Consider the following 13,076-nt stretch of genomic DNA (forward strand, 5'->3'; position numbering starts at 1 on the left):
GGTCACCCAGCCCGGCGGCTCGGAGCCGAGCGAGGTCACCCGCGCACCCCGAGACCTTGGCCCCCTGCCCGACAGGCGGGAGGTGGGTAGCCGGGCCGCCCGCCAATCAGCGCCTGGCAGGATGGGCCCGCGGGGGCCGCGCCCCGAGGTGCCTGGGGCCGCTCCGCGGAAAGGGCAGCGAGCGGCGCCAAGCCGGCGACGGAGAAAGCGGGCTCCAGCTCCTCATAATCCAGGGAAAAAAGCGAGGGAGACCAGAGACGAAGAGAGAAGGGAAACTTGGAGAGGGAGCGCATTCGGAGGAGCGCTCCGGGCACGCCTCCTCACATTGAGACGCAAAGACCAGTTTAGTAATCGCCGTAAGGTCAACTCCATAGCGCAGTTCCTCCTCGAACCGCACAGCCTGACGGGAGCCTCGGCGCCGTTTGCCACCCGCCCCCCAACCGCGGGGCTCGCCGGGATTGCCGAGAAATTCCCCCTCCCTGTTTAACAGGGGAGAATTTGAGTATTTCCGGCGTGAGACAGTGCCCGACCAGGGTGGGTGGGGCCAGTCTTTCCCCGCCCCTCACGCCCGGCGAGGGGCGGGTCAGAGTGACAGCCTGTCTCTCCGCGCCAAGGCCCGCCCCTGCTCCGGAAAGGGGAAGGCAAGCGTTGCACGGCCCTGTAGGGGCTAGAGAGTCGATCCGACGTAGTGCGCGAGGTCACGTGGAGCAACTGTCGGCGGAGAGGGAAAGGGGCGGGGCCTGAGGGGCGTGGCGGCTTGCGGGCAGGAAGTGCCGTTTGCTGAGAAAAATCCGAGATGGGGACCTCCCTGGATATCAAGATTAAAAGAGCGAACAAAGTTTATCACGCGGGGGTAAGTGGGGGGTGTGCGGGCCTCTAGGGTCCGTCGTCTTTAATCCCTTGCGCACTCTGAGTGTCGCTGCGCTGGTTGGGGCGCGCCTCAGGTACAGCCCCACGAGGTGCGGGACGGCCAGGTGTATCCTTGCGCGCGGCCCGCGGCTGAGTCGTCACGGATCTGCTGGGCGTGCGGGGGCTTGGGAAGCGGGCTCTAGGATCGCAACTCTCCCGGTCAGGCCCCTCGACCCTCCTGCTCGGCTTTGTGCCACCCAGGTATGAGCTGTCACAGTGAGCCCAGGTGGCCAGAGGAGCTCGATGACAGACTCCTGTTTTCTAAAGTGCCAAGGTCTAATTAACGAAAAGCAAGTTTACCTTAAAAGAAAGGTAACGCTTCATCTCGCGGGCGCTCTGATACCTTTATTCATTGAATGACATACAGAAAGAACGGCCTATTAAAATGCAAGTCTAAAAAATAAATGAAACCTCAACCATGCCACTAACAAGTTTTGTGCCATTGGTCACATCCCTCAGCCTCCTTGGGCCTCAATTTCCTTATTTGCAAAATGCGGATATGTTCCATGTTGCTATACCCTACCTATCTCAGAGTCAGTCACCTGGGGAATTTTTTTAAGTGATTGCCGGGGCCCCACCCCCCGGTCTTGCCCGTGATTCTAATGCGCAGCCAGGGTTGAAATCACAGCTAGATTTAATGCTGTGAAATCAAATTGATAGCAGCGTTTGGTCCTTTATGTAGAGAATAAAATACCAGCCAAGATCTTGAATGGGTCCCATAGATTATTTATTACAAAGGGAGAAAGGTACGTTTATCGTGGAAGAATCAATTAACACCACCTTACCTCACCACTGTTGAGACAAACTGAGGTTATAAGCCCTCTGGCCTGATGCAGAGGAGAACACAATTCACCCGTGTAGGATTCCTTCCAAAAATGTTTCACGTGAATCAAATTCGTAAAGAAACAATCAGGAATATCCAAATTGAGGGATATGCTGTGAAACAGTTGGCCTGAAAAGTTCAGTGTCATGGAAAAAAAATAGGGGAATTTTTCTAGATTAGGAGAAAGGAACATGACAATGCAATGCATAATCTTTCATAAAATGAATTTGAATATGGGCTATGAGATAGTAATTTTATCCTGGTGATGAATTTCATGAGTGTCATATTTGTGTTTTGGTTATGTGGAAGAATGCTGTACATAGTGTAGCATTTAGGAGTAAAAGATTAAAATATCTGTAGCTAAACCTGAGTTGATCCAGCAAAAAACCTGTGTGCGTGCGTGTGTGTGTGTGTGTGTGTGTGTGTGTGTGTTAGTTAGAGAAAGCAAGCAAGCAAATGTAGCAAAGTGTTAACAATAGGTGAGTCAAGGTGAGTGCTATATAGGTCTACTTTGTATTTTTTTTTAAGTAACAGCTCAATTGAGATGTAATTCACGTTCCATAAAATTAACACTTTTAAGTGTACATCTTAGTGGCTTATAGGGTATTCACAAGTTTTACCACTAGCACCACTGTTTTAGAACATATTCAAAAGGAAAACCCATACCATTAGCAGTCATTCCACAGTCTCATTACCCCACACCCCACTCCCAGTCTTCTGATAACCACTAATTTAGTTTGAATGTTTCATATAAATAGAATTGTACAATATGTGGCCCTTGGTGTCTGGCTTCTTTCATGTAGCTTGATGTTTCTAAGGTTCATCCATGTTATACCATATTTAAGTTCCTCATTCCTTTTTATGGTTGAATACCATTCTGCTCTATGCGTATACCACAGTTTGCTTATCCTTTCACCAATTGATGGACATTTGAGTTGTTTCCATTCTGGCTGTTAAGAAAAATGCTGCTATGCACATTGGTAAATGAACAAGTTTTTGCGTGAACATATCCTTTCACTTCTCTTGGGAATTCCCCCTAGGAGGGGAATTGCTGGGTCTGGTGATAACTATGTTTAACTTTTTGAAAACTGCCAAACTGTGTTTCAAAGCATTGCCAGTGTATGAATGTTCCCATTTCTTCCATATACTTTATAGTTTTGTATAGGGGTGTACAGAAATGTATGCTTAAACATATGTGCCTGTGATACGCATGTTAGATTCCGTGATCTGTGATTCATACGGGCCTAGTAGGCCAGCAGTGTCACACTGCTTCCTAAGCTTAGGCAGACAGAACCCTTGCTGACTAGAGGCTCAATGAGGTTTTTGGTACCTGTGGACAGTCACTATTTTTAGGTGATGTTTGCCACACAGTTTTGGGAGGGGTGACCTCTCTTTCCCACCCTATACCCCATCCCCTACTGCAGATGGGAGCAAATGACATAATGAGTTACCCATTTTCCGTTTTCTCTGTGCATCTCAGCAGTTTTGGTGAAGATTCAGCTTCCAAAGATTTGACTCATCTGAGGACATAGCAGAGCACAGTGTCTGTAATTCTCATCTCAATGGTGGTGCCCACTCCTTGAGCTTAATCCTAAGCAGTAAAATCCCAGACTTGAGCTAATAAATGGTTATCATTGAAGTAAAACGTGCCTGTCCATGTAACCACACGAAGCAATCCAGAAGTACTTGGGAAACCTTGGTGTGGTGTGTTTTGCTTTTTTTTTTTTTTTTTAACTTTTTTATTGTATAATATAACGCATATACAAAGCAAAGAAAGACAAAAGCGGTCGTCTTCAAAGCATTCTTCAACACATAGTTCCATGACAGACTCCAGAGTTTGTCATGGGCTGCCATGCCATCATCTCACATTTTTCCTTCTAGCTGCTCCAGAACATTAGAGGCTAGAAGGAAAATATATATATATATATATATTTTTATCATCACTTTTTTCTTTTTTTTATGAAAAATAACATATACAAAAAAGCAATACATTTCAATGCACAGTGTAACATTTAGTTGTAGAACAGATTTCAGGGTTTTGCATGGGTTACAATTCCACAAGTTTAGGTTTTCACTTCTAGCTGCTCTGATACTGGAGCCTGAGAGAAATAACAATATAATGATTCAGCAGTAATACTCATTTGTTAAACCCTTCTCTGTATAACTCTACCATCACCTTTGATCTTTCTATCTCATGCTTTAGGGGTATTTGGGCTATGCCCATTCTAACTTTTTTATGTTGGAAGGGGCTGCCAATAATAAGGGGTAGGAAGATGAAACTAGTTGATATTCTGGAGAGGCTAGCCACTCTGCGTTTCAGGACTTACCTGGTCCAGACCCATCTGGAGGTTGTAGGTTTCTGAAAAGTTACCCTAGTGCATGGAACCTTTGTAGCATCTTATATATTGCCCTAGGTGTTCTTCAGGATTGGTAGGAATGGTTTTCATTGGGATTTGGTAAGTTATGATAGGTAACAATGTCTGACTGAAGTTTGCATAAGAGTGACCTCCAGAGTAGCCTCTAGACTTTATTTGAACTCTCTCAGCCACTGATACCTCATTTGTTACACTTGATGTGGAATTTTGACAACCAAGCAGCATCCTTCCATTTTACTCATGAGAAAGCTAAGGCTTAAAGTCTGGATTCCAACTTCGGTTGGTTGGATTTCAAAGTTTGTCCATCTAACGCTCTATTATACTGCCTCTCAATCATGGCCGTTTTTCTTCTTCTTTTTACGTGGGTAGGCACTGGGAATTGAACCCAGGTCTCCGGCATGGCAGTGGAGAACTCTACCTGCTGAGCCACCGTGGCCTGCCTTGCATGGCCATTTTTATGCAAAAGGGAGTTTTCATATAGAAACAGTTGTTATTCTTCTCCTAACAGTGCTTTAAATAGCACCGTAATATTTCAATTAAAAAATCATATGACTTTGGCTCTGAACATTTGCTGATACAGTTACTGTGCATTTTGGGGTCTTAGTTGTAGAAGCATTTAAAAGTGGCCTTGATTGCTGTGGACAGCAGAACACCTAACTCATACTGAGGTTTAAAATTGACATTTGGGTTTTTTCCTTGGGAAAAATGCTCATTTGACAAAAACAAGTTTTCGTTTTGTTTCAAATCTCAGTTGAATCTTTTTCTTAATATAAAAGTAATGTATGCCATGTTAAAAACTTAACGTCTTACAAGGATGTAAAATGAAAAGCTAAAATCTTTCTTCCCTTTCCTACCCGTTGTCTATCCCTGGGATATACACTGGTGATCTGTGCACCATTCCGGATGTTTTCTATGAATACGAGGTGCTACACGTGCACACGTTCTTTCTGCTTGCCCGTGCACCGTGGATCCTTTCCGTAGCACTGCGTCTTTATCAATTCATTCTTCTTTTAGATTGTTATTTAATCAAATTAAGTTTATTCAGTCAATATCTATGGATCTCATGAGGCTTCCAGATCAGTAGTGAGAAAGAGTTGTAAGTAAAACAAAAGACAATAAAGGGCTTGGATAGGAGTCTGTAGTGTACAGAGCGAGCACAGAACAGGATAGAGGCATTTCGGGGGCGGGGGAGAAGTGGGGGCATTTCTGGAGTTTCGTGAAGCTGGTGACTGTTGAACGTCCTTCTGAAGCTAAGTGTTGGGCCAGGGCCTCCTCCCTGTCCGCATTGTTTCGGCCAGAAAGAATAGCTAAGGTAAGCAAGAGACATGTGTGAAGCATTCTGAGTCCAATAAGGAATTTCTTTTGCTCTTTTTCCCCTACTTTTATGGTTGCTTACCCTCATCTGACAGTATTTTATTTTTTTGGCAACTTGCCTATATCATTTTTCCAGAATGTTTCTTTTATTTTCTTTTGGTTTCTTCTCTCTTTCCTCTTTCTCTTTAACTTCAAAGTTGGCTGTTTAGCTTATTAAATTTTAGCCTTCTTTTAAAAATGCAGACATTTCCTACCAAGTTGTACTTTAGTTGCATCCCATCAGTTTTTGGTTCAGAATAGACTGGTGAATTATTATAAAGCAAATATGTTTGTATCAACACCCATTTCCTGCGCAGGAGTCAGGGACCACATAGAGAGCATGAGATTGAGAGAGGGGGGGTGGGATTGGGGGGAGAGCTTAGAAAAAGTGGAATCACTCTGCGTTGATACTCAAAAGGATGCTTTCGAGGCATCGTAGTTTAGTAATCTCATCCTCAGTGGGGACTTGGGAAGATCAAAAAATAGTATTCCACTGCCATGTCCCCAAACTATATCCCACAAGATTTAATCTGTAGTACTTTCATTATTGTACAACTTAAATATCTTCTGATTTCCATGATTTTTTTTCTTGACACGAGTTATTTAGAAGTGTTTTAATTTGTTATAGCCACACCACTTTCACTCATTTATAGGTTTACAATAATTCCTAATTATAATGTTTAAATTTCCTTACAAGAAGAGTAACTTTAATAAGACAATGAGGTTATGCTGGAGCTGAGAAATGTTACCCGATCAAGTGGCAGGAAAAAACAATAACATAGGAAAGTTTTATATAACCTTAATTTCCTGTAATCACTTATAGACACATTTTGTAAATGTATAGCTTTATGTGGCTTACCAGCTGTTGTAATGTTTTTATTCTATTAATCTGCCTAACTAAAATGTTTTTAATTTGTTTATATTTGTATTTTTAGGCCCTTCAGTCTCTGCCACTTAGTGGGTCCTCAAAACCTTAACAAATGATAGATGAAACCTTAACACATTTAAACAAAATTCACAAGACTAATAGTTTAATAAGTGCATTGATCAGAAGGGGACGACTGTAGTCCTACAGGCATATTTGGGGTTTTGCTTTTAATTATAAATAATGTTCTAGGAATGAATTCTAGACAGATGTTGGTAAGGTTTATTTCTATTTTGACATAGCCCCAAAGCTATGCATGCATATTCCATTACTAGTATTTGCTTTAGGACATCCATTCTTAGGAGAATGGTTCAAATAAGTCTGGTTATGGGCAGTTCAGAATTACTATAAATATAATTATTTTCTCTCTAATTCAGTGTGCTGGTTTGAAAGGAAGTATGCCCCCTAAGAAAAGCCATGTTTTAATATAAATCCCATTTCATAAAGGTAGAATAATCTCTATTCAATACTGTATGTTTGAAACTGTAATGAAATTATCTCCCTGAATGATGGGATTTAGTCAAGAGTGGTTGTTAAACGGGATTAAGGGACAGCATGTCTCCACCCATTTGGGTGGGTCTTGAATGATTTATTGGAGTCTTATAAAAGAGGAAATATTTTGGAGAATGAGAGACTCAGAGAGAGCAGAGAATACTGTAGCACCACCCCGAAGCAGAGAGTTCACCAGCCAGTGACCTTTGGAGATGAAGAAGGAAAATGCCTCCCGGGAAGCTTCATGAAACTGGAAGCCAGGAGAGAAAGCTAGCAGATGACACCGTATTCACCATGTGCCCTTCTAGCTGAGACAGAAGCCCTGACTGTGTTCACCATGTGCCTTCTCGCTTGAGAGAGAGAGACCCTGAACTTCATTGGCCTTCTTGAACCAAGGTATCTTTCCCTGGATGCCTTAAATTGGACATTTCTATACAGTTGTTTTAATTGGGACATCCTCTTGGCCTTAGAACTGTAAACTAGCAACTTATTAAATTCCCCTTGTTAAAAGCCATTCTGTTTCTGGTATATTGCATTCCAGCAGCTAGCAAACTAGAACATTCAGGAATAGAAAATAGCCTGCCATGGAATTGTCTAGACTTCAATTCTTCAGTGTCTTTGTCCCAGAGTACCTCTCAGAGCTTGTTACCATGGCACCTTTTCCCCAAGAGTCCTACCCGTTGAGTCTAGAAACTTCTGCTTCCAAAGACCCAGTAGGTATGAAGCAACTCAGGAATATGATCTAAATTCCCTAACTCCATTCCCTTCCCAGCCCAGAGAGTGCCTTAGTCCTCATAAAGTACTGAGAAGAGTTGGCATTGCCCCCATTTCTGACCAGGAAGACAGAGACTCAGAGAATTCAGTGGCACTCCAAGAGCACTGGTAGAGCAGCTGTTTGACTTGGATATATATATTAATTTTTATGCTACAAACATTCTTTACCCACCAGCTGAACTTGAGTCATTTTATTCCCAAGTATGGGATGCTGTGTACCTTCTGTGGGTCTTAATTCACATCTCTAGGATGCAGAGTATTCTGTTTTACTAGCTGCCGGTATGCAATATACCAGAAATGGAATGGCTTTTAAAAAGGAGAATTCAGTAAGCTGTTAGTTTACAGTTCTAAGGCCGAGGAAATGTCCCGATTAAAACAAATCTATAGAAATGTCCAATCTAAGGCATTCAGGGAAAGATACCTTGGTTCAAGAAGGCCAATGACGTTCAGAGTTTCTCTCTCAGCTGGAAGGGCACATGGCGAACATTGTGGCATCTGCTGGCTTTCTCTCCAGGGCTCTTGTTCATGAAGCTCCCAGGAGGCGTTTTCCTTCTTCATCTCCAAAAGTCACTGGCTGGTGGACTCTCTGCTTCGTGGTTCTGCAGTGTTATGTAGTTTTCTCCAAAATACTAGGATTCCGGTAGACTAATCAAGACCCATGTAGAATGGGTGGAGACACGTCTCCATCTATTCAGGTTTAATACTCACGATTGATTGAGTCACATCTCCATGGAGATAACGTAATCAAGATTCCAACCTACAGTACTGAATTGGAATTAGAAGAAACGGTTGCTCCCACAAAATTGATTAGGATTAAAACATGGCTTTTCTAGGATACATAAATCCTTTCAAACTAGCATAGAGAGGATACCTACTCAAAGGATTTATTGTGAGGGTAACATAAGAGAAATATATTGAGACATTTTTTACATGTTCTGATGCATGGTAAGTGCTCGGGTGGTAGGTGGTGGCATTGTAACACTTTCCACTGCCTCAGGATATCTGTTCACACCCAGTACTGATCTTTGCTAACAGGTACTACAAATAGTATAATCAGTGCTTGCCAGATGCTTTACACATTGTTTCATGCCTCTCCCCTGGAGCCTGGGAAGAGGGAAGACCAGTGACCAAGGAGAGCAGCTAGATATTGCAGCGTTTTCCATACTGGAAATGCCTTTAATGTGGTATTCGTATTGCTTTATTATTGCTTGGTGCAGTAGATGGGCTCTTGATGAAGTGTTTCGTCCAGATGAATTGTTAATTAAATCATGTCTTCAGTGCATTGGAGTGGCTTATTGGTTAAAAGAACTCTGCAATTAATCTTTTTATAATGGAAATAATTCATTTGTTTATAAATTCAGCGTGTATTACATTCTTAAGTCCTGGCCTATGTACCCAGGAACATGGCACTGTTAAATATTATGGTTGTGAAAAACATAAATAGATTTATTACTGAGAGTACCAGGAAACAACGATAAATAATCTATGCACTGTGGGCTGATTATTCTTACCACCAAGACCTCTGTATTTGCATTTTGTCTTATTTGGCTTGGAAATGATTTCTTGTTAAAAAAATAAATAAAGAGGAGAAACCCTACACATTGCAGATTACTGTCATGAAGAAACTGACGCTAGGATGGTGTAGGGGAAAAAAGCCTAAGTCTACTTTGTACTACTGAATTCTTAATGCATGAGTGATCAGTTACCACAAATGCTGAAGCAGGTATACCAGGTATAAAATGGAGATCTTAGAGCCAGGAGTGGTAGGTATCAGGGTAATTTTGTGGGAGGCATGAACTTTTAGGAAACATAAGCATCTAAACTTTAGTGGGTCTCTTTGCTCACTAATAACTAATATTTCTGAAAAGGCTTGTCTCCTAAACCATCACCTAAGCCTTTTAGAAAACGCAAGAGAGATTCTAATTTATCAGAGCCTTTTGAAAGTCAGGATGCCATAAAATTGCCCATGTACCTCTCCATTTGGTGTTTGTTGCAGCAAATTTTGAGCTAATCTCAGGGTTAGTAAAGCCTGGTTGACCACTTTAGGGTATGTTTATTTCTACACCCTGCAAGCTGCTGTGGCTTTCACCCAGGCCGAGACTGCCCTCTGCTTTCTTCCTGATGCTGAGTCCTCAGTCTCAACCCCATGGCCCTGCTTTGTCCTGGATTCTGCCTTTGGTAGCCAGCAGTGCCTTCTCCCTTGCCCCAAATGGAACCCACATTCTACACCCCATACCTGATTCCTGCAGCCTCGGTCCTCCTGGATCCAAGTGTGGGAAAGGACAGCACAGGCAGGTCTTGGGGAGACGTACCTCCTTCTCCCCCCATTGGTGCCCCTCGTTGAGTACTGCTCCACAGATGCCCCACTCTGAATCAGCAGAGCCTTGCTAGTGTACCCTACCAGCCATCAACCCTCCCTCACTTTCCTTTCAGAGAGCCCAAGTTCTTAGGCGGGTAGAGTCAGATTTGTATTTTAGTTGGTGTTGGAAGTGTTTAGAAGTCACTTGCAAAAATTAATATTAAAATAGTTTATTTTCTAAATAGTTAAAGCAGAGCTGCTCTATTTGAAGTGAGAATATCCATCTCCCCACTACCCTTCTTCAAATCACGAAGTGGCTGCAGAGGCATCTGCCCAGGTCAAGGGCCCAATGGCCTGCAATTTGAAAGTGCTGTTTATATGACGTAATTACAAACCAGAGCAAAAAAAATTGACTTTTTTCATACCAATCTACTTTATTTTGTCCTATGCCAAGACTCTGTTAACTTTCAGATATATTATAAGACTATGGTGCATACACTGAGGCTTGAAATATTTTGATTTGTTTATTGGAGAATTTAAACCATGAATGGTAGTCTCCTGCTCCACACGGGTTGTAGACCCACCAGTTTACTGACCAACCTTGGTACCCCTGCTGGTTTCTTCCTTGACAAGTGCTTTCCTGGGGTTCTTGGGCCAGTGTGAGCTGGTGGGCTCTTTGTGTTTGAACTTGTTCTGAGAAGAGGTTGTTTGTAGCTCTGTGTATCCATAATGGAGTTGACTGAGCTATCCTGACCAGGGTCAGAGGTGCTCTAGTAGGACTTGCCTCTGAATACCTCTATGAGGGTTACACCAGCTGTCCTCTGATCTACTAGGCAAGTCACTGGGGGTGGACAATGTTGGATTACTTGCTTTTTCATGATATTGAGTTCCATTAATCCTCACTCCTCCTCCGGTAATAGTATTCTCATTTATGCTTATGGTTTTACTGTCACCCTCCAGCAGTGACATCAACTGAAAATTGGCCCTTCCTCTGTATTACCAGAAAGGATTACTTAAGAGAAATATTCTATAGCCCAAATTGTCATCTTTGATATATATTCCCAATAGTTAATATAAGTCAGTATTCTGTTTAGTTGGTTAAGTCACTCAATTAAGAGTTCACTTTACACCTAAGCCTTCTTGGAACCTTCATCAGGAAGGTACATTGTCTAAATGGAGTTTTGTGGGGTGTCCAGCTTCCAATCATCCTCTCGAAAGCTTTTGCTACCAGAAGTTTGGGCCTACTGTATGTACACTGGGCGCATCTCTATGTATAGGTCATTGGCACTCTTCTTAGTAGGGTTCTTAATTTTGTTTGAACATGGGGTTTTTCTTCACCATGGAATATCTGAACTTCCAATTTTTGCCAGAGAGCATGACCTATCAACTCTGTTGTCTAATATTTACCAAAAGCTAAGCAATGATATTTTCATAGAAGGCTGCTGGGAGGACCTACAGGCCATCAGTCTTCTTTTTTAGATAAAAATTTTTTTTAATTAAAAAAAAATTAACAGCAAACAAAACATTAAGATATCATCCATTCTACATATATAATCAGTAATTGTTAATATCATCACAGTTGCATATTCATCATTTCTTAGAACATTTGCATCGATTTAGAAAAAGAAATAAAAAGACAACAGAAAAAGAAATAAAACAATAACAGAGAAAAACAAGATTATACATACCATACCCCTTACCCCTCACTTTCATTTACCACTAGCATTTCAAACTAAATTTATTTTAACATTTGTTCCCCCTGTTATTTATTTTTATTCCATATGTTCTACTCTTCTGTTGATATAATAGATAAAAGGAGCATCAGACACAAGGTTTTCACATTCACAGAGTCTCATTGTGAAAGCTATATCATTGTTCAATCATCATCAAGAAACATGGCTACTGGAGCACAGCTCTACATTTTCAGGCAGTTCCCTCCAGCCTCTCCACTACATCTTGAACAACAAGGTGATATCTACTTAATGCGTAAGAATAACCTCCAGAATAACCTCTCGACTCTGTTTGGAATCTCTCAGCCATTGACACTTTGTCTCATTTTACTCTTCCCCCTTTTGGTAGAGAAGGTTCTCTCAATCCCTTGATGTTAATTCTCAGCTCATTCTAGGGTTTTTCTCAGTCCTTTGATGCTGAGTCTTAGCTCATTCCAGGATCTTTGTCCCACATTGCCAGGAAGGTCCACACCCCTGGGAGTCATGTCCCACGCAGAGAGGGGGAGGGTGGTGAGACTGCTCGTCATATTGGCTGGAGAGAGAGGCCACATCTGAGCAACAAAAGAGGCTCTCTTGGGGTGACTCTTAGGCCTAAATTTTAAGTATACTTGACCTATCCTTTGTGAGGTTAAGTTTCATGTGAACAAACCCCAAGACTGGGGGCTCAGCCTATAGCTTTGGTTGTCCACACTGCTTGTGAGAATATCAGGAATTCAACTTGGGGAAGTTAAATTTCTCCCCACTCTCACCATTCCCCGAAGGGGGCTTGCAAATACTTTTCCAGTCACTGATCAAATCATTCTGGGATTCATCGGGGGATCACTCTGGATAGACCAACAAAATCTCATGTGCTACCTGAGATTCCAAGTACTTACGACATTCAATAAAACTATCTACATGAGTTATATTAGGAAATGCTCTAGTCAAAATCTAAATTTTGTAACAAATAAACATTTTTTGCTTTAGTCTCATACATAAGGTGACATTTTAAAGTATTAATCATCACCTATTTTCAGCACCCTGCAATAATGACATTCCTTTGTTCTTCCTCATGCCAAAACATTTTTAAAATTTGTACATTGTACATTTCACTATTATTATACACTCTAGGCATTCCTAGATTATACCATCTCGATCTTTAACATCTATCTTTCTTTCTGATTTCATTTATGTCCCCAGCCCTCCTCCCTCTATCATTCTCACATGCAGCTTCATTCAGTGTTTTAACATAATTACATTACAGTTAGGTAGGATTGTGCTGTCCATTTCTGAGTTTTTGGTCTCGTTGGTAACAGAGACCATCAGGAGATAGAAATAGGGTAAGATATTGGGTAATTGGAGCTGAAGGGATACAGACTGTGCAACAGGACTGGATACAAAAACTTAGATAAAATCT

The 13,076-nt window shown here is 41.9% G+C and overlaps 1 protein-coding gene across 3 annotated transcripts in view; it reads left to right on the forward strand.

Annotated features, from left to right (window-relative positions):
• The first annotated feature begins 740 nt into the window (after positions 1-740).
• The window catches only part of VPS26C (VPS26 endosomal protein sorting factor C), a 59,742-nt gene continuing 47,406 nt past the window's right edge, over positions 741-13,076 (forward strand). The window contains exon 1 of one of the 3 annotated variants that reach the window (XM_077119088.1): positions 741-853. In XM_077119088.1, the coding sequence (XP_076975203.1) occupies positions 797-853 (57 nt within the window). In that variant the 5' untranslated portion in view covers positions 741-796. The other 2 variants (XM_077119089.1, XM_077119086.1) reach the window with 2 other exon arrangements.

The sequence above is a fragment of the Tamandua tetradactyla genome, chromosome 10 (genome assembly GCF_023851605.1).
Source record: "Tamandua tetradactyla isolate mTamTet1 chromosome 10, mTamTet1.pri, whole genome shotgun sequence".
Lineage (NCBI taxonomy): Eukaryota > Metazoa > Chordata > Mammalia > Pilosa > Myrmecophagidae > Tamandua > Tamandua tetradactyla.